Below are 25,363 nucleotides of genomic sequence, written 5' to 3'. Positions count from 1 at the left end.
GGGGGATTGGGTAAAGTACCTGGACAACGAGTGCAACCGCACGTCGGTATCCAGGCTGAGAGGAACTTTGGCAACGGTTTCATCAGAGGTCATGGTCAACTTCAGCCGGGTCGAGGAGGTCACGGTGTCTCCCCTTCGATTGGTATTAATGGTGGTTTTCGATTCAGGAGAGATACCGAAGATGTTGATGAAGTAGAGCCCGAAGATGCTGATGAAGTAGAGCCCATCGAAGAATATTAAAAAAATTTCAGGCTATCAATTAAATGGCCTGATATTTTATAGGAGATTTATAAAAAACTGCCGTTTTTAAGTTAATTTTCTTCAAACTGTAAAGTTTCATATACTATATACTACTTATTTATATACTACATACGTATTATTCTGCATATTATTTTGAGATTAGTATTTTTTGAGGCTATTTTATAAAATATACATATAAGTATTTGGTGTCGGTTATTTAAAAATAACTAAATAAATAAAATTTTATCAGAATGTTTTTCTACATTTATATATCTATTATGTACGCCTTTCGAAAATGTCAAAAGTAATTTCTTATTTGAAAAATAAGCAAGATTTAATTCCAAACGAAATAAATTTTCGTCATCTTTCTTAAATTCTGCTATTTCTCTTAATTCATACTATTTGCAAAGTAAATTAGTAATTATCGCGGTCGTAGGGTAGCACCCGGCAAACACTTGACCGTGTCAAATCGCGTCCAATGTCACCAAACGATATCGAATTTCGCGTGTTAGCAGGTCCGAACGACGGGTCAAAATCCAATAAGTCTCGACAAGCGTGACAAGAGTGTCGGGTTTTTTTGCAAGGGGGTCTCAAAACATGACGATTAAACATTTTCGCCTGAGCACCAGGAACGTGCAGTCATTCTGCACGTGGCCACTGCCACAATAGATAGATACGGGGCGAAAGCGGACGAGGTGCACCCCCTGCTATCTAATAGCTGGGCATTAAATTTGTCAGTGATATTGCCGGAGGGAGTCGCTCTTGCCCTTGCCCTTTCCGGATCATGAATGGAGCGGGACAACTGAAATATGCCGCCGCTCGTGCTTTCATCCCCTCGTGATATCGCGAGGGGTACGGTCTCGAATAAATGCCGCAAACAATAGGAAGCGAGATGTAAAGACACTGCGCGAATAAACCCCCCGCGCTTCGAGATGCTGTACTTTTTCACCACGTGCCCGTCGGCCGAAAAATTGATTATCTAACTACTTTACGACGATAAAAAAGCGATTATAGAAAAATATAAAGATTTTCTGGCGACAGAAAAGCATACAAGAATTTAGGAATGTGGAGAGAACTTTGATTATCACATTTAAAAAATAAACATCTGAGAATTTCTAAAATCTAAACATTAAAGAATATTAAAATATAAAGATGAAAAACTACAAGTCTTTTCTCGCAAAATTTGTTTCAGAATAATTTTGTAGTATCCTGTAAGGAATCTTCGAAGAAAAACTTGCAAGTTTTTTGAATCTCAACAGAAAACAACGAAGAAGAGCGATCATTAACTTAAGTCGACCCAGTTCAAAGTATTCCCGGTAAGTAGCGTTTATATTGTGGATCAGGCGATTACTTCGACGAGAGATTCGTCCAGGCGAATCGCCGAAGAAAAAACGCGGCGGTCCAGGGATGCTGCGAACCACGTTTTTTGATAGATGGACAGCAACGGTCTTTCGACGGTGGAGTCCCACGAAAGAGGATTGCCAGGAACGTCGAAATAGCAAATTAGGAAATTCCAAGGGAATCCATTTCTCTTTCTCTTTCTCGTTCCCACGGTTTATTCTTCATACTCTTACCTTTCCTTCATCATGATTTTTCCAAGACCGAATATTAAGAGATAATAAATAATAAACGCTATATATTGAGTTCTTAGCACTATCATAATTTATATTTAATTTTAATAAGTTCATAAAGTATTTTTAACACATTATTTCCTTTTTGTCACGCATACGTAATCTCGTATATGATTGTCTTTGTTATACCGGTTCAGGTTTAAAGATTGATAAGGCAATAAATATAGATCGATGTGGCGATGATATCAGGAAGTGGATGGAATGAGAGAAAACAAGTCGGAGAGACAGCTTTATTGTTGCAACAACTAATAATATATCACTAGTACAACAGTAGCGCTGATTCAACCATGAAAATTGCGAGCCACTTATAATCTCAACCACGGTGTGACAGGATCGATTAATCATCCAGGTTCTCATTAAAACGTCCAAAAGAAAAAGTTCGAGCATAACATTCAAATGCAATATGACGGTGAGGGAGAAATGAAGAAAATAGAATCTTCACAAAATATAATTACAATTCTATCGATCGTAAGATCGCATTCTCATTGCGATGTTTTTTGTTCCTTGTTGCTGCTTTCCGTCTCTTGCTTCTTCTTTTCTTTCTCCTCGTCCTCCTGGTCCAAGAATTTATCCCATTTTTGTATTCGGGCTTCGATCTCCGCGTCAGTCTCTGTAATTCTGAAGGGCACATTTCGATATATTAACAGCTGGATCTTTCACTTTAAATAATGTGAATCAATTATACATTAACCGCAAGTAATATCTGCAATTATGGTGTAATATTTATTGCTAATTGAATAAGTGCAGATTTTACCAGCAACGAATAAATAGTTGGAATACCACAAGAGACACTCAATTTCATTTTAACGGTGAATAAACATTGTGAATAAAACAAGAACAGATACCGAGCAAAATATTTTTTTAGAATATCAATATATTATAGCATCGATAAGTTATATTTTTTAATAACAAGTGTTTCATATACGACATATATAAGGTGATAGGAACGTTCGGGTTCCTGATTCCGGATGCCTGCATCAGCAACTACCGGTAGTATTGACCCTGGAGCCGGTATAGTAGGGATCAGCAATGAAATAACTTACTTGTACTTGGTCTTGCCGTCCCAGATCTCCGCCGAGATCTTCCTCTGGCTGAACCAGCGGCCGTTCAGAAGCTGAACGCAAGCTTGCGCCTCTGCCGGCTCTCGGAATGTGACTTGCGCTACTCCTTCGGGATGTCTCTGAAAAGAGAAAAGAAATTCAGGATGATCCACAAAGAGTGATTTCGATTCTACTGAATCACGTTTCGACAACAAATCGTTTCAAGAATCGATATATTAACGTTGGACATGAAATAAAATGTAAAAAGTAATTTAATAAAAAAATGTAATTAAAATTTATTGCTTCAATTAAAACTTACTGCTTCGATTCCATTTTGTTGAATAATTGGTAGATTTTTATAATCCAATTAATTCGTGGATTTTCTGAGTCTGTGTAAATTTCTTTCTTCTGTAACTACTCCTCACATTTAGGTGCGGTTGAATATTTCGTTTAATAAAGCAAAACTTATACATATATGATCAAATTAATTAAGTTAATTTTTGAGATTAAGAAAATTCAATGGAATTTCGAAAAATTTTAAAACAACATCCAAGTTATGTATTTTATATTTTCCCATTTATACGGAAGAACCGTAGGCATTTTAAAATTCCATAAAACTATCAACGAACATCCTTTGAGCTACCGCTCTAACAAACCATACTTTACGACAAGCATGACAGCAAAGGGTCATGATTCACCGAAAACACATTGGCGGTAACACGTGCTCTCTCCAAGGGTAAGAAAAAATGACAACGAGATACTTATGGTAAATTAGGTGGCAGAACATGAAATTCCAAGCGTGGCTTTTGGAGCCGATGTTATTTCTCCTCTTCACGCCCAAGAGGAGAAAGAGATGTATAGTTGGAATGAGATTACATTAAATTTCACAGATTTTTGCTTTACAAAAATTAATCAGGGAAAACTCAGTTACGGAAAACCGTAATGTATTTTTATATCATATACATTTATTTATATCTATATCATATATATTTCTTTGGAATATTTTGCTTCGATTTTTCACATTACGATAAAAACCGAATATTTTATTTAATAAAACAAAATCTAATAAGTATCAAATTAATTATTTTGTTTCTGATGTCAATAATTCCATTTTGGAAACATTTCAACGCGATATCTAAGTAAACTTATACTCTTTTTCTCTCATCTATGCGCGGAAGAATTTTACGGGTTAGGTTTAAAAATGAAAATTTCATTCTTGGAGTGATATGAGGTAAATATTGCTAAAGAAAATATTAAGAAATTAGGATATATAGCGTGACAATAACCATAAGCGCCTAAATAAAAAGAGACATAGAAATCAGCAAAAAAAGGGGGAAACACTGCACGTCGTTCGGATGGAATGCGCTTGACATTGAATAGTTTCACGGCTGAGGCTCAAAGACTGGGAGTGTCTTGCCTCTCGCCAATTTATGGGGGTTAGGGGCATCCCCTTTCGAAGGCGTATCCTCACTCGCTTATTCCGTGAAATTTCAGTCACTAAAAATACGACTCTTGGAAAGGAGTCGATCGCTTTCAGTTCGAAAGAGAAACAGTGATTTCGACATGAAGATTTCAAATATGAGTCTATCTACAATGAAATTCGCAATATGTGGCTTCCCCGTTTTTTAACATAAAATATCACAGTTGAGAAATATTGAATTATTATTGATAATCGCGACGTGTAAATCTAGTGGCATTTTATAAAATAGCGCGTGCAAAGACATAAAGAGGAGATAAGGAAGAACTCACGTCACAGATGACAACTTTCCTGACATCGCCGCACTTCAGGCACTCGGATCGAATATCCTGCTGGTATTCCAACAGCAGCTGGACTTCCCTGTCGAAATCCTCCGGTGCGAAAAGGTTCTTTATGATGACGACCCTTTCGCATTTCAGCGGTTCGCCCCGCATGCGCTCCGGTCGCCAATCGAACAATCTGAAAACAAACAAGTAACAACACAGGATTGATGAGGAGATACGACAACAAGAATAGCGTTTAGGTCGTATAAATGCTTCCTCTGAGGATTCAAATCTGTACACATAAATTCTCAGTGATAACTATACATGACTCAAACTAAACTATTAACGATTTATCTTTAACTATCATTCTTATTGACAAAGATAGCACAGCGAACTGATAGAATTCTACATCTCCCAATTCTTCGCGCGATATCATGTCCGCACGCTGCTATCGTTATACTGGGTAATGACGTTTCTCAAAGATTAAAGATGCCGACAAACGTCGCTGATACAGCACAAATTGGTACCGGAGTCGCATGATCGAGAACAACTCGTCAAAGCTGTGACAGAACAGTCGCAATGATCGATAGATCGTGGCTCACGATTCTCCTTCTCGGAATTGCTCGGAAAAATGATGCCGATGGGGAACGTTGCCACAGTGGTTCGCGACGAGTGTCGAAAGAGCGTGTTGCAAAGACTACTTCCGGCAAACGTGGGCCCGTGTACGTTCACCAATAACTGGTTTTCGCAAAGTTCAGGGCGTTGACCCTACGCACGCGACCTACGCCGGATAACGAGAGGATGCCGGCTAACGAGAGGCGACAGAGATGCGTCGCGATTGAGCAATACAATGAAATATGACGACGCGAGAACGTTAAAATCGATGGTAAAGATGAATCACACGAGAAACGACGTATAAGTACCGTCGAAAACATGTTATTTCGAGCTCCAACCTATCTCATTATAACTGCTCTTAAATTTAATTACAATCGTACCGTTAAATCTGTGCAAAATCGTCGTGGATGCGTTTTCGATCAAACATTTAGATCAAGCAGTTTCTTCCTGAATCGTACAAGAAATGTTCGATTTCGTCGATTCATATACGAAACAGTTACTACATTGAAACACGCACGGGACAAAGTCAATGTCATTCACAGCGCAATCACACGCTTCGATTAACGGGTTAAGCCGCTGCAATCTGCCTGGAAGTGCGCCGTGCCCGTATAATTTTGGGTTGGTCTGTATATGCAAGAGAGACCGGTGGAGACTAAATGCGGGTAATCGACGTGCACAGCTGCCTTTGCCGGAACCGCCAACGCCAAGCAGTCTGGCGGCTGGCGAACCCGGAGCCGATGGCAGCGTAATTATAAGAGCCTTTTACACACACTGCAACACGTGTTATACACGAGGCATGCATCAAGAAGAGATATACACGAAGGGTTTTTCTAAATTATACGGTATCGCGGTATAAAATCGCGCGTACAACGCGCTTCGTGATTCGAAGGCATCTCCTCTCTTCGTGCCGTCTTAAACGAGCTTGCGCTTGCGACACGCGTGCATCTCGCGGCGCGTAGAAAACCTTAATAAGATGCACGCGCGTGGCGGCGGATGCACCGTGGATGAAACGTATCTTGATCCCCCGAGGATACGCCGTCTCGCATGGACGCGAGCGAAAAGAGAGATGAATGGACCGGGGAAACCGAGGAGAAACGTGATCATCTCGATTTTGCAACGCGAATCGTCGCGCGCGCGTGTTATACGGGGCGGCCCCGAGAGGAAGTGACATCACGCTTTAAAGTCAATGAGCCACGGGGGCTGGCAGATTTTCAGGAATAAATATTTGTCTCGGCACGATTACATATGTATCCAAGTGCTGATCAGCATTAACCGTTTTAACGCGCGTTTGAGATGGTTTATAAGTGAAATTTGTAGAAACTCACTTTTCATGAATCTTCTTCTGTCGTTCCTTGTCCTTCTTTTTCCGCTTCGGTTTCAGCGCGGGATCATACGCGCCCTTCATTTGGAACTTCGCTCTTTGCACCGACAGTGTTTTTCCCCGGATTTGTGAGCCGTCTAAAATCTTCAGCGCCAGATCCACTGACTCAACCTAGAACAGATATCAAATAATCGATGATAAGATTGATAAGTAGCAAGTTGGTTAAAGATCACCCGCGAATTAACGAAAAGGCAAATCTCCTGTTGTTCAGAAAATTTTTGCGCGTCTTGTACCGAAAGTAATTAACGCAGGACGTAAAAGAGGCGGCGTTAATAGGCTGCAGTTCCTAGTTATTGTGCCAAAGTAATGAAGTGCCATTGTTACCTGACAATGTGTTCGCGATAAAGTTGATGATAAGTCTATGGCAAAAAGATTCGTGATCAATTTGAATACGTTTTATTAACCGGCTACGCCCACGACACAATCGCTGTGTTCACGCCGAAATAAATCCCGACTTACATGCGAAAGGTTTGGCCGTGAATTTATGAAATGGGTGTATTCTCGATTCAGTAGCCATTTAATTAAATCGATCAGTCCTTTTATTGCGTAACCCAATTTTCCGAATAAAACTTGCTAATTCAAATTTTCTCGATTATCGATTATCGCGGTATAACAGTTATATTAAGTGGAAGGATATAGTTGTTAACGTTGTTTGCTTTCTATAATAATTTAATTTAATTGTTTTAAAGGCTCTTTTAAAAACTTTCTCTTAAGCTTTATTGCGCGGAAAAAAAAATTTTTAGTGGAATTTTAGCAGCTTGTACAAAGGAGATAATAAAAATTATGACTCTCCCAAAAGATCAGAAGACCTGAGATTGAAAGAAGGCTGAAATTAAACATGCGTTCCAAACTTAAGCCGGCAATTAGGGATTATATCGTCAAAACTACGTTATATTTCTGACCATTCTTAATGGCTTCAAAGAAATCCCAAGGAGCTCTTGTATATGGACAAGCCGTAAAAACCTAAATAACTTATCGTTTCGATACATACATATACGTGAACGCTATATCTATGTATATACAGACGGTCACAACCGTATTCGCAAACATTCTGGAAATTATTTTGAGCTGTTGCACCATCGTTCGCGCTCTGGGCATTAGATGTGTCAAAAAGCGTATAATATATGTATCAGAAATAGCGAAACCGTTCCAGCGGTAATGGTGTCACGCTTATTTACAAAACCCGTAAAACACGAGCGACTTAGCGCCATTTTAACCGTGACTTCATGCCATTCATAGACGGGATACTATAAATAGGACAGGAAATAAGTATTTGCCAACTGTCTCCCGTTTCCCTCGAACGAAGAAAGGAGGCACGACAAATAAGAATACCTTTTATAGCAACGGAAATTCTCGGGGGAGAGAGACGCTGTGACGATATATTCGACGAGATAAAATTCTGCCATTCTTGAATTCGGCGGTTGAATACCTCGCGACATTCTGCATAATGCAACGGCCGGTCCTTGTTTCATATGCATTTGGCGTGATAATACACGATGAAGCAAGCGTGACTAGAATGACGACTATCTAAATATGTACACGGAGCGATGTCGCGACAAAACGAGTGACGTAACGATCTCCCCGAGACAAGTCTCCCTTGTAACGATGACCTGAAAAATATATAGCTTCCCTACCGCGCTCGATATCTCGAGATCGAGAAACCGAGCATAGCATATTCCGGGAAATATTCAAAGGCACTCGCAGTGATTTACCGTCGACCCACTTAAGCGAAATTCTTAGGTTCGAAATGATCCCCCCGCCCCTCTCCTCCGATCCTATTGTCAACCGAACCGCTGAAAGTAGAGAATATCATTTCAAGTTCGATTCGATTCGATCACTCGTCGAATTGTTACAGCACGAGAATTTGCTATTTCATAACAATACGATCTTCGTGGGGAGAGAGAGAGTTACGTATAGAGAGAAAATCGTAATCGGCTACGAATTTCGATGCTTGTATTCATCACTCACGTAAGAGGTTCTAGAGACTCAAGGATATCCACACGAGAAACAAGAGTCGCGTAAACACACCTTAAGAACCTGCGGACATAAAGGGCCTCGCCGTTTCTTTCATGCATCATCCTGTAACACCCACGCGCCAGACAGCTTCAAGGCTCCACACTCTTTTTCTTTTAAAACACGTCTCGCTTTCGCTTAGCCCTTTAGCTGGTGGGACGCGAGCGGAAAGCGACGTGGACTGTTGACGTCATCATCTCCACACAGGAGACTTGCAAAAGTGATTTAAATAGGAGATCCCCCTTTCTCAATTCCTGTGGCATGAGATCTGTCTCACGTCACGAAACCAGTATCATTTCTCGACCGCAGCCGTCCCAGCGGTTCTGACACATGTCAAAGCATTTACGTGATGTCAAGGAAATAATTACGCGATTCGTAATAATTGTTTTCCTCTGCTAAGGTAAACTTCTCGGAAACGCTTAACTTAAACAAGCATTCTGCTGAACGAGATTAAGGAGGAGAGAGCACATTGCAGTTATATACATCCGTACATCGATTAGATAACGCGCGAAATAGTTAATCTTCACGGTCGACGCACAGACATATAGATCATCGTTGTTCGCGCGTAAACGCCCAGCCGTGATTAAAATGCTTAGTTTTATGGGTACGATCTCTTAAAGACTGGCCTTTCCAGACCCCGTGACTCGGTCGTAGCTACCAATGGGATTCGACTTATTGGTCAGGTCCCTCGACCACCCAGACGCAGCTCCCGGCGCGGTCATCTCGCAACACGGCCTATGTTAGATCACCGCAATTACGGTATACCCTCGCATCCAGTTCACGTTAAATTACACGCGTTCTCCTCCAGTCTCGGTGTACACGTAACACACGACGCGATACAATCGTCAGTGGTGCAGTCACGCGTCTTGGGAAAATATTCTCAGACATCCTGCGGCGGACAAGAGCATTCAAATTCTCTGTTGATCTTCCATTTGTTAACACATTTACAGACAGCGCACATAAATGTCGCAGTGTGATACGCTGGTTAACGATTTTCGCGTTTCACGACTGTCCATCTACGTGCTAATTAGCTCTCGAGTTTCCCCTCGGTGTAGTCGCACAGCTAACGTACTAAGAATACATAAATTAGACAATTACGTGACCGCTTGCGAATGTGCTTCCCGATAAGATAAAGCTTCTCCGAATGTAAACATCGTGATGCGATCTCTTGAATGACTAATGACCGTAACTGATGTAATTGCATTGTATGTAACATATCGATTTAAAAATTCATTAAATAAATTAATGAAGAAACATCTCAGGCTGCATTATCGTAGTACGAGATGCTCAATGGATGCAAAACGCTACGTGCGTATACAAGATAGCATCTGAAACATCCATTTATCTGCGTGTAACGTTGATTAATGACAGACGACAAGATTTCGAGGCGCCATGGATCATCATTATTGTGAGATGTCGTGTTTCTAACATGCTTCGGGATGAATACTGACGTTCCCCCTAAGCAACTATAGTTAGCCGGCGTCTATTATCATTACCGTGCTGCTGGCGCTCGGCCAAATTTCACGCCGAGATGCATTAAATGCCGCGGCTGCAAACGCGACGTGACAATTCATTAAAACGTTCAAGAGCAGATCTAGGGAAAAAATGTTTTCTTTCCAGAAACCCCTTTTATCTAATCAACTGTATGAATAAGAAAACGATCGTCTTCGATGCTTACAGCTTAGCACCGTCGACGACACTGTTTCATAGTTCTGCATATTTCGCATTCCAATAACCACAAGTTCCATAAGTGATGAGACAGGTTGAAGTGCAAGGCTAAGGAACACACTAAAGAAGACTCGAGACTTGTACTCGAGAGAGAGAGAGGTTGTGGCGAGAGAAGCTAGTGACGACGGAAGATCATTTTAAATTCTGTTTTGACTAGAGGGTAAAAATCTCCCTTAATGCATACACAGCGATATCTCATTGCCTTCCTAACTCATTCTGTTATTTTTAGACGCGAGCAGGAACGAGGGCTAAATGATAAGGCGTGCTGACGCCGCGTTGATTTAAAGACGGTACAAGTGACGAGGTGTACATTGTGCATACATTGCGCGGAACGCTGACTCAACTGAAGCATCATACGGAATTATCATCAGAATGATTGGCGCTACGCCTACGCTATTGACATTTAAGATCATGGTTGTCCCACTAATTTGCATGGCATGGCACGAAATTCCAGGGATGAGTCAGCCAATTACACTCGACGATCGCGCATGTAAGTTACATTACATCGTGGCCAATTTACAGTTTACGGTTTTAACCGAACGTGTCCTCGCGGGAGATGCGCACGCCGAATTTTTATAGCCTAATTTGCCTCGCGAAATTACGGTGCCAGTCAAGAGATCCTTAACTTAAAAAGAGTTGTAACAAGAAGTTGTTATATAAAACACTTCTGTAGTTTTTTGATGGAGAGAATTTAAATCGAAATACGATGCAAGAAATAGATGCAATTTAAAATCGATAAAGCGTTTTTCATTAAACACGCCGCACAACGTTTCATTATAATTTTCTACTCTTGCTAGATAATAATATATCGCTGTATCTTGCAGCCCGATATCTTGAGTGGTACCAGCCAGCACCAGCTCACTTCCCTTGAGATGCGTATTTCGGGATACATTTCACTTTGCAGATAAACGCCGCGGGAAGCTGCTGAATGTCTCTCGAATTAACTAAGAGTTATAGAATTTTGATCGACAAAAATCCGCTCAAATTAGAATAATTTGCTGTTCTAGCAACGCGGCGCGGCGCACGAGGAGCGTAATATAGTATAATATACATATATATACAAAGCATATGAATTTAATTAAAAAATAGAAATCTGTCTATATCTCTTCCGTAGGTACTGAATTGACATCAATCTCGCAAAGAGTATAATTCGTATAAATCTTTTAACGCAATAAAGTATACGAATTGATCCTGATCTGACCTTATAGGTTCTAGCAAGTCATTCATTTAATATCTGTTTCTTCTAACTGCTGCCTCCCGACGAGACAAGCATGCCTTCGCCATTTCATTTCATTGTTTCCAATCGAAACCACAGAAACTCCGGCGATAAAACCCTTTCCATATTAGGCGCAGCGTCTCTCTTTTCCTACGAGACGACACTACGCGCGTCGCGAGCGCATATATACGCGCAGCACATTTTGCAAAACCGGTTTCCGGAATTCCATACGATCTAAAGTGCGCACGAGCGCGTACGGGAGCGCTCGTAAAAATCGTCGTTTTGTTTCCTGTCGTATGTGCGCCGCGGGCGAGCTCGCCCCGGCGGCACAATTAAGAACTGTTAACACTTCGGTATTTAAATAACGACAGACGTCGCGGAAATTACGGCTTTGCAAATTGCGAATTTATGCCGGTGAAATTTCCTCGCGACAAAAAAAAAAGACCAAACGTCTCATGAATGGATATGAGCGTCGCCGACAGCGGAGACGTCTCGATCTTTCCTTTTGACGACTAAAGCGATTGCGAGGATGCTGAATGAAATGTTACTCAACTCTTTCAATAACCAATAAAAACTGACTTCTTCGAATATTCCCTACGGCACATTGCATATCCCACCCTTACAGCATGCAGTTTTAATGATGTATAACGTAGCTGACCTTCTCGCTCCTGCGAAAGCGTCGATCGCTTCCTTTCGCGGTAAATGTACGTACTACGTGAAAGAAGAACGCACCCGCTTGTGTAAATCTAGTCGGGACAGCTTCAGATCGGAGCTCCCGACGGTTCAATTACATTGGCAAATGGCAATGATTTGTTATTCGCACACGTATGATTAACTTTTGGGGAGCACTGCCCCAAGCTTCCTTGAATATCGTACATTTTATTTACAATTTCATAACTTATATAATTACAATTTTATAACTTACTCCTCTGACCTTGAGAGAGAAATTTAGAAATGCTTGTAACGTACAATCGGAGCACACGTGATCTTGCCCGATACGGAAACTTGGTCAAGAATAGAATTACTGTTATCTTCTCATTTATGCTACTGAGATCTGTGTGTAGTATAAACATGAAATATTGCAAATAAGACCTATATAACTTGTTGAAGAATAAAGTACATTTGTCTTAAATATTTGTTTATAGATATTGATAGAAAAACTCGCTGAAAGAAGGATTAATTCGCGTAAGCTTCAGAGCGTGGAAATTCAGGAAATTTACTGATAAGATCATTTAAGTGCGAAAAAATGAGCTAACGCTTTTAAGTGGCTATAACTCAACATAACATTATACTGACGTAACCGTATGGCGACGGCGATTCTCAAGCCATAAACATGACCGCCGCATCTACATCTCCATAATGCCTGACGCAATATCTAGAATTACTTGAATCTGTCAATCGTACCGTTGTGATTTCAGGCACGCAGTCGTCTCAGCCCACCCCAAATTGCAATTCCGCGAATTGCAGCATTCCCGGTGTGCCTTTCAAAGGCATCAGGAATGCGCAAATGAATCGCCGTCATAGTAGTTTGAATGTAACATCGCCCCCGTCATCACCCGCGAAAACACGATCTGCATTTACATGTGTAAAAAAGCAGAAGAAAAATTCGTGCTTTGATGTCGCAAACGTATACGAAATATTTTTTTAATTCCAACATTGAACGCGCAGTATTTAAGTGGATTGTTTAAACGCGATTAAATATTCAATATTCAAAAGTTGGAATATATTATTTAACGATTTCGTCACCGTCATCTATTATAAGAAAGCTGTCACTATTTATAGTTACTGCGATGATATGAAAGCGTATGCAAAAATAGCTGTCTCTCGTACGAGAGAAGAAGAAACGAGTGGATTTATCTAAATTATGCAACCGCGATAGTGACTAAGGGCGTCGTATGAAGTGCATAATAGCTATATCACGAATGTGCAGTCGGTGCATTTTTCAGAGATAAAATTAGAACAGACGCGGCGTTTCTGACACACGCAACGCGATAGTAGGATTTTTAGAATCCATTATATATTTTTCGAGCGCACCGTGTATTCAACATACTTCCTGCACTGCGCTAAATCTTCCCGAGCGCGATAAACCGGTAGGAATAATTAAAGCTCAAGATTCGCGAAATCTGATTCGACGGTGGCAAATTGCGCTCTTAGCCTCGCAATATCTCAGACTTATTTGCTGACATTTCCTGCTATTCCTGGCTTACTATCGTTACTACATTCTAATCAACTCCATTTGGACGTTAACTCTCCAAAAGATACTATCGGACAGATAGACGTTAATGCACCCAATTGGCAGTCTGCCATTAAACGGAAACGCTCGTCTGGTAGATCTCGTCTCAATGATATTTTAGAAGTGGGTATACGCCCAATTTGAGATCGTCACGCTTTCATTCTTAGTCTTACGTATATCGTTAATTAATTATAAAGTTGTATTATATGTAAGAATTTATCAATGACGGAACACACACACACACACACAATCTCGTGTCCTCTCATTACTCAATTAATTACAAGTTATAATTATTGCAAGTAACAACCTGCCATCCAAATATAATTCAATGATTAATCAATAGACAAAAGTGTCGAAAGTGTTATTGGTGAATAATTTTTCTATACAGCTTGATTAATTTTACATTAATTATAAGTTATGAGCGTGATAAATAACAAATGACCGCTTTTGAGTGTAATTACTTTATGCTTTATATTCCTTTTTGCATAACTCTACGTTATTTAATGGAACCAGGAAAGTATAATAATAATTCGTTAGTTCCAGTTCTGTATTCACCAAATCCTCGTTGCTGATAAAATACTCTCGACATTGAGTGGTGCTGAAACCTTCTCTGTTGCAAAGTTACTAATGCTTATATATTCTACGCTTCGTTTTACGATATTGAGCGTAGTGTGTTGAGGCACTCCAGCTTTGTTGAAGCGCAGTTTCTCAAACATTTTGCGAGTTGTCGACGCAGCTACGTTGAGTTTGTTCAACAATTCCTATATCGTTGACGCGCAATTATCGCACGCTCTACGCTTACTAAGTTCATGCATCCTTGAGTCTTAAGGCGTTTGGTAGTATTCAAAACGTGAACGGAAATTATATTAAATTGCGTTCGTACGCCATGTACAGTGACAGATTCCGCTATTTCGAAATCACCTTAATCAAGGCAAATGGCAGATGTTAAAGGAATGCAAACTTAAAAGTGCTCTAATGAACATTTTGTTAATGAAACGTAAAATCTCTAACATATGAAGTAACTATTATACATGCAAATCGCTAAATATATTTTACGAGAAATTTTTTTCACAAAAAACGTCCCAGATGATTATGAAAATAAGCGGAATATGCGAAAGCGTAAATGCAGTTATCTCCTTAACTGCGCAAAGCGCACTCGCGTTGAACGAAATCAGGGTAAGCCAGACAGATCTGTAGCTCCTTGGGATCGGGAAAAGGATCACGGTAGCGTCTGGGCGATAGGGGAGGCGCGCGAGAGAATTCCGCTCGTAAGCTCGGAGCGCGCGAAGGTACGCGCCGAGCGGAATGGAAGCGGCGGCTTCAGTCGGCCGCGAACCTCCGCCGCAGAACGGTCCCCCATCGTCCGGATCGACGACAGTCTGGTTAGACCCTAACGACACGATATCTTAATTGATCTTAAAAAGAAAAAGAGACGAAGGGTGTGAAATCGGACCAGCCGATTTTTTTTCTCCCGCGCGACTTCGCGGATCTGACGAAACCGGTGATTACCAATGTGTGAAATCGGAAGAGAGGCGAGGTTCAAGGAACGAGAATGAGGACGATCCTGCATGCATATTGCAAATTCTGTATCGAGCACCTCGGCGAATAAACGACGTGCGGAGTAGACATGTGGAAGTGTTGGGCCCTGTTTCTGTGCGTCGCAGGTAATTAATTTAAAGTGTGCAAAGTGGATTAAGCAGATTGCGGACGATCCCGATGAGAGGGACGATCCGGCGTACGGGGGAGTGGGTAAACACGGAGAGATTTCAGCGCGCGATTAATCCGAAGAGATAGGTAATAAGAAAGATGGCTATATCTTTTTCAGATGTAAATAATTCTAATTAAAAATTTGCGGAATAAAGTATTGTTTAAAAAAAAAATGTACACGTAGAGTATAACAATTTATAATGGATATACCATCAGCATGTTCGGAGATCAATTGTATTGAAACAACGAAATTACAGTAATGAAGGATCATTTAAAGGGAGAGAATCAGTGCCTCCCTCCTACAATTATGATTCCCATCGTAATAACACAATTCGGGTATTATTATATAATTAACCCGTATTTAACCTTGCGGTTAATCTATCTGGTGCCCTGTGTAATTTTGCTTGTTGCCGAAATGTGGGCAATATCAATTAAACAATCATAGTACCCGAATTAATGTCTATTATAATTTTATAAAACATTTTCCGGCAAATTTGATCATTATTAGTTAATATAAATTAACAGAAAACCGAAATACTGTTTTGCAAACTGAAAAAAATATTAAATATAAATTAACATCTTGATTATGTTTAGAATAATTCACCAAGCGTAGACGTAATCGTGAACAAATATCTCTCAATGCTGAGACACTATTGAGTTGTTTGTACCTATTAGCAGTTACGCGCTTTGCTAATTGGCAGCCTAATGACAGTTCCAATATAGATCGGTAGTTACGAAGATACAACTTATAATTGTTATTTGCATGAATTTGAAAATTGTGTGATAATATCGCTAATAAATATGATCAATTTTCATCGTTAAACAAAAAATTCTGAATGTGGCACAGATATAAAATAAACAAAAGTAACTGCAGTCTGTTATAATAGAATTAAGTCAACACACTATGTTCTTACGAAAAGATTTCCTATTCTGAGAAAAATGCTTTGATTATTAATCCTGTTTAACCTGACGTTGTTTTATTCACATTTTTCTCGAGAAAGCTGTATTTAACTGCCGCCGTGCGCTAAAGTTCAATAAAAGCTCGAAGCGAACCTTAAAAGAAATGCGAGCTGCATACTTTATATGAGACGAATGTGAAATTTCTGCATGTAAGATTAAACGGCTTGCAGGTGAAACGTTGCGCAGACAGTTTCGGGACGCGCATATTTTACCGTGCATTTTCTGATGGAAACCGCGAATAAATTAACGATCGGAACACACACGTGTCCTAGTCTAACAAACATATAGTTTCTGAACAGACGTAGCGATCTATTTTCGCGAGATCGAATCTAGGCAGGAACGATACCAACAGAACGATACCATCAAATCAGATCTGTGAGCAAGCATACAAATTTAGAAACTCAAAATTAGTCAATGATATAATTCTTATATTAAGAAATTGTATATCATTGATATATATGATTCGACGAAACTTTATTTCATACAGAAATTTATGAATTTATGAATTTTATTTGAATAAAAATGATTTAATTATTCAACAATTAATTACAGTCGAACGACTGCAGCCTTTACGATTTACGACGAATAAAAGTTTATATAATTCACCTGAATCGATCAACTCTCTTTGACAACGTGGCGAATAAAAATCAAAGGTTAATTGACCAATTACCGATAATACCAGTTCGTTCGCGAAAGCAGCGATAAATTCTGGAAATATGAGAAGAATGTCCACCCAAGCCACCCGAGGTTTAGCCTTGTGCCATAAACGTATGTATGAATGAAAGCGCAAGTTGTGGGTAGACATACAGTACATACACCATAAATATAAATTTCCTGTCGTCGACTATCGATATCAGTCGATTAGACGAGCTTGAAAATATATCGGATAACTCGCGAGACCTTTCTTCGAAGGTTATAACACGATCGTGCAACGCTATCGATAATGGGTGCTGCAAACGAGAATTATCAACTTCAACTACAATTTTAACTTTAAGTAATTCGAGCTAGCTCTTGAGCGCACGTTAGATGTTTATGCGAGTTTATCGACTGTGACCCGTGATATTTGCAATTCCTATAAACTACGTGACAATTTATACGTTCGTACAAAATCGCTAACAAAATAGAAGTTACTTCATATATTTTTTTTCGTACGTTCTACATTTTCTTCTTGAATGAAAATATTAATTATTCAAGAATTTAATGTCAGTTCTAAAAAACAATTATCTATTATTGCACATTTACGCGTCCATAAATAGAAAAAATAGTATTACGTGACTTCCTATATGGTTGAATATTTATGTATGAATAAGCTGCCGCTACTTGCACAGTATTTTCTGTCACTAACGCAACAGTTATTTCGGTATCAGACACCAGTTTGCGCACCTGTGATAAGAGAACGCATATGTTATACTAAGGATGTGCGAATTTGACAAGAGAAAAATGAATTATTTCCGACTGATAAATGCGATATTTCTAAAAAAAAAATTCCGGCCAAACAACTTTTTACAAAATTTAATTTTTAAGTACATAAAAAACATTGAAACACAGAAAATCTCTAATTCTAACATTTGTACCAAATCATATTTTCTAAAAACTAGGAAATCAGGATAAATTTTCACATTAGAGATTTAAATACGGTCTCTCGGAACCTGAATTTTCCGCCGAAATGAAATATGCAACATACGCGCTGACCATCTCGTTTGTTATGTCTCGCATTTTAAAACAAGTCGTATATCGCGGCGTCCAAAGCCGGAGCAAATTTTAGCATAGTTTGCAAATTCACATGCAGTTGGACGCATAGAAAATTCCGGCAAAGGATATTTCGTGAATTTTATAACAATTTTACAACATTTTTAACCAAGGATATTTTTATTTCTTAAAAATTTCAATTATATTTAACCACGATTGTGAAGCTTTCCATAGAGCTCATTCAAATCGGTACATATGTGCAGCGCTAGTTTCAGTCGGTGACTAACTAAAATCGATCATACAGTAATTATGAGAGGCGTGGAATTGTAGACAGTGCTACTGGTTTTTATTGTTCGTAGAAACCAGTTCTAGCAGAATTCTGACGTGTGTAAATGTGCGTTTGAACGCTTCGAACGGGCTTTCAGTGCAATCGCTATGATTTAACATGCGCTCCGGGCATTAGCTAACCGATTAACTGTTTGATACTGACCCATTTAAATCTACGGTCTATAGTATATCATACTTGTACATGTGTATCATAGCTTAAAATCAAGACTCTACCATCAGCAATTAAATGACCATTTAAAAGATTACATAAGAGGAACCTAAATTTAGAATAAAATTTATTTAGAATAATTTAGCTATATTTAGAACAAAACAGCGGGTGTTATTTGCGCTACCTACTTAACAATTTGAATGATAATCTTGTCCAAGAGAAGTATGTACGTAAAATGACAATTTAACGAAACGAAAAAAAAACCTTACTGAACGCCATGCGTTCAATCTCGAAGTACTGAAAAGTACTTTTAACACGTTATTTTTCTATTTCGTAATCTGACTTTTCTTGCTCATTACGAAGATAATAAAAAGGAAAAAAAAAGAACGGCTAAAGTTGCTTTCCAATTCATTAACCTCGCGTCATTTATTATCGAGGTCAAAACTGATACCGTGATATATTAAAGTAGTTACGTTATTCCGATTTAAATAGATTTACCGAGGCCTAATACGCTTTTTCCACTTACTTCAATTTGTTTACCTCATCGATTACCCCGCGCTACGAATTGCTGGATTGCGTGGATACGAGCTTCGATAAAAGCGCTCGGTCCTTTCATACGCGTAATTGTCGTGCGAACGAGAATGTGTTTTCCATATTGGAACCCTGCGGGCGGAAAGGTTAAATCCCTGGTATTTATTAATAGGCATACGATACTGGTTGTGTATCATAAATGGAATTTAATGGTGACATGCGCGCCACGAGGTTCATCTACGCGACGATGACTCACGGAGATGGATCTCTGAATAATTAATTGGATATGTACGACAAATAATCATTGCTAACATATCGCTGCTGCGCTGCTTATATATATGTTACTTTCGTAATAGCTATATCTGCAATAAACGTTGGCACACACCCGACAAATCCTCTTCCGCTATAGTCTTTCATAGAATCATTAAGTCGCGAATTGCATGTCTTTCTCGAAATTGTTAAACCTTCTCAGGAACATAGATTACACGAGATGCACGAGATCCTTAAAATCTCTTGAATCGTTTGCAATTTGAGATCTTAATTAACTGGCACTTTAACTTGACATCAAATGTCGATTATAGATAACGGTATACCTATTGTATGCGCGCATCAGATATCGCGTATCGTTATCATAGAAAGCTGTTCTATTTAATACGGTCTGTTTCATTCAAAGGACCTGTCACGCCCTAAAAATTGCAATCGATCGAAACAATCGAATGTCCCGCAGGTACTTAGATCACGGTAAGATTATAACGAACAGAAATTCGTTTTTTTTTTCCTTCAATAACGAGGCATCGATGTAACACCGTGCTTCTTTCCATTGTTTCTTGTCAGATAAGCAAAGTCTACAAAATCGCGTAAACATATAACATACACCCGAGATGAATACACATGAATACAAAGATAAAAGATATGATTTATAAGTTTACCCCGGTAGATTACAGAAGTCGCACGACGAAATGCGGGCGTGTCCTCGAAATAGAACATTTACATTTAAATGATAACCTGAGAGCGTTGCAAATCTGTTGTCATACGAGAGGCGGAGGATAGATTAAATAATCTATTTTACGAGACAATGCTCAATAATTTATAATGCTCGATATTATATCTCGACTATGCAATGGTGGCGCCTAGTCACGCATAAACCGCAGACGGCATTACATAATGCTTAAATTCCGCTCAAGGCCACGGAACAAAAATGTATTCACTCGGAACGCGATAAATTTTCAATTATGCGCATAAATTATACAAGTAAGAGATAAAAATGTGCATTTTTAAAGATTTATCAGAACATGAAACACACGTCAAAATAGAACTGTTGAAAGTTACTGATCTCAGAAGAGTGTAACGCACCTTTGTGAAGTCAGCATCCCATTTTTAGCATTTCTGCAATATATTATGAAGTTACAAAGTTCTGACTCTCTCTTCCTCAAAGAGTCCTCGAGTATCTAGTACGTTTAAAAAGATTCTTTTTTCGGCGATTATTGTAAAAATAAAAATCGTAAATATGGTGGACGCCAACTTGACATTTTATAATACGAAAATTATAATAGAAATGGCATCACATTGAGTAAAAAATCTCAAAATTGTTGAGGTTTTTTTCTGTTCCTCTAGATTCCTAAGATATGTTTCCAAATATCTAAAAATATGAAACAGTCACAATTTGGCGAGATATAATGAGATTATCATATCTGATTTCTTTCTTTCTTTTTTTTTTAGGTTTATCCTCGGCCGTTCTGAAGTCGTCGAACTCTGATATTAGTCCTTTGACTAATCAATCCATAACACTGCGACAGTATGAACCCGTGAGACGATTCGCCTGTCCCGTGGGATTCTTTCGACTGAAGCGATTTTGTTATTATCTGAGCGCCGGCACGGCACCATGGAGAGACGCGTACTTTCACTGCAAGGACAGAAATGCTACTCTGGCGATATTGGACAGAAATGGAAAGGACAAGATGCTGAGGAAGTACCTGATGGGGGATCAGTTCAGTAAGTAGATAGGCTATTATCGTTTCGTCTGATTGTTATATCCCGTTCAATTTTTAATTGCATCTATAAAATATCGACAGCGAAACTGGAACGGTGGATCGGCGGAATTTTCAACTGGCAACAGATGGCCTGGGAGTGGGGTGTAACAGGTGAAAAGATGGTTTTCCAGAGTTTCGGGAAAATGGAGCCCGGGAGATCTAAGAAGTACGCGTGGCATTGTATAATAATGGATCCCGCGTTGAAATATAAGTGGAGTGCAAGAAGTTGTGTGGAACGAAAGCATTATATATGCGAAGTGCCCGCCGGTCGTTTAGGTGAGAAATGCATTCGCAGCATTCAGCAGAAAAAGCTTTCATAACGTAACTTTACCGATATAAATGTAACTGAATTTGTCCGCGACATTTTTAGCCAGAAGACGCAAGAAGTCGGACCCCTTCGCGCCGCAAAACCAAAGATTAAAGCCCAGAAAGAAGGGCAAGAAGTATTTAGACGAACAGAGGAAACAGGGTGAAAGGAAGAAGAATCGCGGTAATTCGAGAAGAAATTGGTTAGATCAGGGAGAGAATCAACAATGGGCCCATGGTGTTAAACTGGGATCGCGACCACCTTCTAAGTATTAATACCATCATATTAAACTAAGTTTAACATAAAAAATATGTTTAAAAATTTTTTTAAAAATTTTCAAGCATACAAATACCTAGCAATTAAAGTGTTTTACAATTAATAATCTTTTCAAAATAATTTTTTGACAGCGTGAAGATGATGCAGCCTAAAGAGCGCACGCGGCATCGCTCGAATAGAACCCGTGTGCAATCAGCTGCGCCAAGGGTTGCCCAAGTATTGCCCCAAGGTCGAGAATACGGCGCTTTTCTAGCCAACGGGCATCAATCCCAGAATTTAGCGGATATGAACAACGTTCTCACGCAGTTTCATAATAAAATAAACGACTTCGCGCGGGAAGAGGTTTTGTTGAAGCCGTGAAAGAAAAACTTGAATCATTATATCGATATAATTAGTTATAATTGCAGCCTCGACTTATTACTGCTCTGTTATATAATATACACCAGCTAAGAGAAAAAACACCATTTAAAGGATAAACTTTTACTACAACGACACTGTTAAACTGCCAACGTTATTTTACTATAATACATATTATTTATGACCGTTGTTGTAAAAATTAATTTTGCAAGATCGTAAGAAAATTATTTTATGACTAAAATTAATCTCGAAATAAATTCTTCAAGAGATTCATCTGTCTGCACTGGCGCTGTTAGCTATAAATTTTTGGGGGAGACTTTGGAAACTAAAAAAAAACATAAATAAATAAAAAATAAAAAAATACAGTTTAAAAAACTTGTTAGGATTTTAAGGTTACACATGTAAGCATTAATTATTATCATGTACTTGCGGATATATTTAGGGGAACGCATCCTCCTCCCTTCCACCCCGACTAACGGCGCCCGTGGTCTGAATATTCAAAGTTTCTGAATAGATCTATTGATGTTAATGATGAGATCTAATTAATGATCCGAATATTATAGCCACCGCATTTACTGACGTCTAAATAGTCTCCGTGTACTTATCTATATCGCGTAATATCATTAAGGAAAATTAATCATCTCTCTAGAACTATCTTCTTCTAGTTCAATAATTATTTTGCTAAGCAATATCTTGCACGATTAATTAACTGTAACGCGTGTAAGAGTTCATGTATCGATAAAAATATCTCACGTTGTGGACACTTGTCACAATTTCGCGCGCGGCAGATCACGACACGCGAATTAAATAAGCAATAAATTATAATCCTACAATAATTAATCAAAATGTATCAGCGATATTAGTTTATATCGCTAATCATATAGTGCATAGTTTTTATAAATGAATTGCAGTCAGATCGCAGTTAGTTAGTCAAAAAGCTGGACGGAACTCTTTGTGTGGTATCTTTATTTTTTTATCCATTCGTGTGTTCGTTAATTTTTCATCTCTCGCTTCGTCTGTACATATATCAACATAAGATCGATATACTCTCTGTATTTAACGATGTATAATAAAATACTGATATATCAATTTTTGCAGTGCGATATTGTCGGCAATATTAAAAACAAATTGAGGATAGATTATATATTATAGCAATACATATAAATTAAATTATAAGACATACATTCCTACCTTGATGTAGGTGCAGAGAGCGTCCCCCTTTGGTTCTCCATTGCCATCTCTGTACAGCTTGATCTTGTCCTTTCCCCTTTCGTCCCTTGCTATGAGGCCACATTTGGCGAAGAGTTGCGTGAGCTCGTCTATAGTGATATCCAAAGGTAGGCCAGATACGTAAATAGCGGTGTTGTGCGCTTCGTCAACCTCGAACCAGGTCGGCGGTTCCTGAGCTTTTCGTTTGGCCTCCATTTTCCTCTGCTCCTTGTCTTCCTTGGCTTTCTGTGAGGGCGGAGGCTCTTTCGGCTCCGGTGGTTTTGCCTGCGGTGTACTCGTATCCGTAAAACCGTAGCTCATCTGATACTTGGCCATAAAGTCCTCGTCAACTTTCGGAAACCAGGCGTTCTTTTCCTTGTCCCAGAAGTATACGCTGCCATCGTTCGGATCTGTATAAGTGTGCGTGTCGTTCTCAAAGCCAAAAGTATCGGCCGCGCCAGCTTCGAGGCCCGAGTCTTCCTTCTTTTCCGTCCCGTCGGAGCTGTTCTTACTATCGGAGCTTTTATTGTCTTCCTTCACAATCCATTTATTATTCTCTTGGTCAAACTTATAGCTAATGTTCGTTGCCTTGTCGGTATAGATGTACGTTTCCCCGTCGAATTCATAATTCTTCGTAGGATCATCTGGTTTCCCTGATTCTTCTGCGTCTTTAATGACTGACGGCGCGTCAGCCATCATCAATGGCTCATTAGATCAGCTTGCCAACGACGGACCTTGAATGCAAAAAGAACAAAAACTTATTGACAATGTTATAACGGCAAGTCATACATAAACACAAACATACAACGCAGAAAATATAAATTTAGAGGTTATACGAGTGTACGTTTTTACGAGAGAATATCTCGCACTTTTGTTCGCATTCACGTAGCTCATCAGATTTTGTTAATCATACGCTCGGCGAATCAACTACGGATTCGAAATACGGAGCAGCGGAGCAGAAACTTGGAGGAATGAGGTTAGAAAGGTGACAGGAATTGATAGCGAAGAATCCTCTCGTACCTACCGATATTCCTCGCGCCAGCGAATTCCGCACGGCGATCGTTGCACTAATTGACGAGTGATCCGCGAGCTTACGGCAATCAACACTGACAATAATTACAATCTTATCAAGAAAATGATAGGAAACCAGCCTACGTGACCAACGCGCGATATACATCGGAGTCACCGGACTGATCGGACGCGACTGCGGCAGGTGTCACGCGACACTAGCGCTACCTATCCGACAGACGCGGCATTAACGTGTAAAAATTTAACGAAGCTTGATGACTGTAGGTTTTTAATTGCAGTTACCTACCTAAGATCACGCATTTGACGCATATTATTGAAATACGTCACTAAAGTATTATCAATAAAACTCTAGAATAATCAGTCTACTTACATCATGAGAATTAATTATCAATTTTCGTACATTAATGTGTTGCTTATAAATAACATATATTATAGAAAATGTAATTATAAGCTTGCCAGGTCCATCAAATGTACAAAACAGTATCTATTATTTTAACTTCATTGGTTTAGTTAAATTAACATTTTATTGAGGAGCAGTGATGCTCGACCTAGAGGAATGGTTAACAATTACTTAAATTGAGTATAATTTGATACTAAATAAATTTGATACTATAAACAACAGTGCGCAAGCTTATAATTTTGTTTAGAGATAAATCCCAGCTAGAGCAGAAGCTTTTGAAATACATCTGAAAAACGTTTAAAAAATTATGTCGTCTTTTATAAATGTCTTTGTGATGTATTTAAGACTTTTTTTAGAACTTTCTGCTATAGCTACGATATTTTTAGAGTATAATTACGTGGGAACTAATAATGATACACGCTAAATCTGATAAACGCATTAATAGAGCATAAACTGTCTGAATTTCTGAAATATAGCTATGTATCGCGCGCTGTCTTCTATTTTGGCGATAGTGAAGAAACGTAAGAAGAAGCAA

The 25,363-nt window shown here is 39.1% G+C and overlaps 3 protein-coding genes across 8 annotated transcripts in view; 2 read left to right on the top strand and 1 right to left on the bottom strand.

The window, feature by feature from the left end:
* LOC112463024 (hymenoptaecin-like) overlaps positions 1-492 on the top strand; it is a 1,591-nt gene extending 1,099 nt beyond the window's left edge. The window contains exon 2 of the mRNA XM_025029181.1: positions 1-492. This exon is cut by the window's left edge and continues 387 nt beyond it. Within this exon, the coding sequence (XP_024884949.1) occupies positions 1-240 (240 nt within the window). The 3' untranslated portion in view covers positions 241-492.
* A 1,595-nt stretch (positions 493-2,087) lies between these two features.
* Positions 2,088-24,588, bottom strand: LOC112463010 (HIV Tat-specific factor 1 homolog). 6 transcript variants are annotated; one of them, XM_025029139.1, is made up of 6 exons: positions 24,420-24,588; positions 23,382-24,133; positions 6,592-6,758; positions 4,661-4,847; positions 2,915-3,051; positions 2,088-2,489 (listed from the first exon to the last, which is right to left on the bottom strand). In XM_025029139.1, the coding sequence occupies exons 2-6, from the start codon at positions 24,096-24,098 to the stop codon at positions 2,354-2,356; spliced, it is 1,344 nt and encodes a 447-aa protein (XP_024884907.1). In that variant the 5' UTR covers positions 24,099-24,133; positions 24,420-24,588; the 3' UTR covers positions 2,088-2,353. The 6 variants fall into 6 exon arrangements, with proteins under 6 accessions (XP_024884907.1, XP_024884905.1, XP_024884910.1 ...); XM_025029137.1 differs by having other exon boundaries at positions 24,424-24,588; XM_025029142.1 differs by lacking the exon at positions 24,420-24,588 and adding an exon at positions 24,236-24,399.
* On the top strand, positions 15,146-23,280 carry LOC112463012 (C-type lectin domain family 10 member A-like). The gene is made up of 5 exons (XM_025029143.1): positions 15,146-15,501; positions 20,940-21,212; positions 21,293-21,526; positions 21,621-21,825; positions 21,965-23,280. Exons 1-5 carry the CDS (start codon positions 15,465-15,467, stop codon positions 22,191-22,193), a joined length of 978 nt encoding a protein of 325 aa, XP_024884911.1. The 5' UTR covers positions 15,146-15,464; the 3' UTR covers positions 22,194-23,280.
* Positions 24,589-25,363: the final 775 nt, after the last annotated feature.

This window comes from Temnothorax curvispinosus, unplaced genomic scaffold (assembly GCF_003070985.1).
Source record: "Temnothorax curvispinosus isolate PA1 unplaced genomic scaffold, ASM307098v1 QBEX01012990.1, whole genome shotgun sequence".
NCBI classification, from domain to species: Eukaryota; Metazoa; Arthropoda; class Insecta; order Hymenoptera; family Formicidae; genus Temnothorax; species Temnothorax curvispinosus.
The sequence above is the reverse complement of the archived record's forward strand: the minus strand, read 5'-3'. Positions and strand labels throughout refer to the sequence as shown.

Bases quoted from the DNA above. Each gene is read 5' to 3' on its own strand.
- LOC112463012 (XM_025029143.1), top strand. From the start codon at position 15,465: ATGTGGAAGTGTTGGGCCCTGTTTCTGTGCGTCGCAG. The intron at 21,213-21,292 runs GTAAGTAGATAG...AAATATCGACAG, and splicing joins CCTGATGGGGGATCAGTTCA to CGAAACTGGAACGGTGGATC. The intron at 21,826-21,964 runs GTATTAATACCA...ATTTTTTGACAG, and splicing joins GGATCGCGACCACCTTCTAA to CGTGAAGATGATGCAGCCTA.
- LOC112463010 (XM_025029139.1), bottom strand. From the start codon at position 24,098: ATGATGGCTGACGCGCCGTCAGTCATTAAAGACGCAGAAGAATCAGGG. The intron at 6,759-23,381 runs GTAGGAATGTAT...TATCTGTTCTAG, and splicing joins CTCTCTGCACCTACATCAAG to GTTGAGTCAGTGGATCTGGC. The intron at 3,052-4,660 runs GTGAGTTCTTCC...TTCTCTTTTCAG, and splicing joins GGAAAGTTGTCATCTGTGAC to AGACATCCCGAAGGAGTAGC.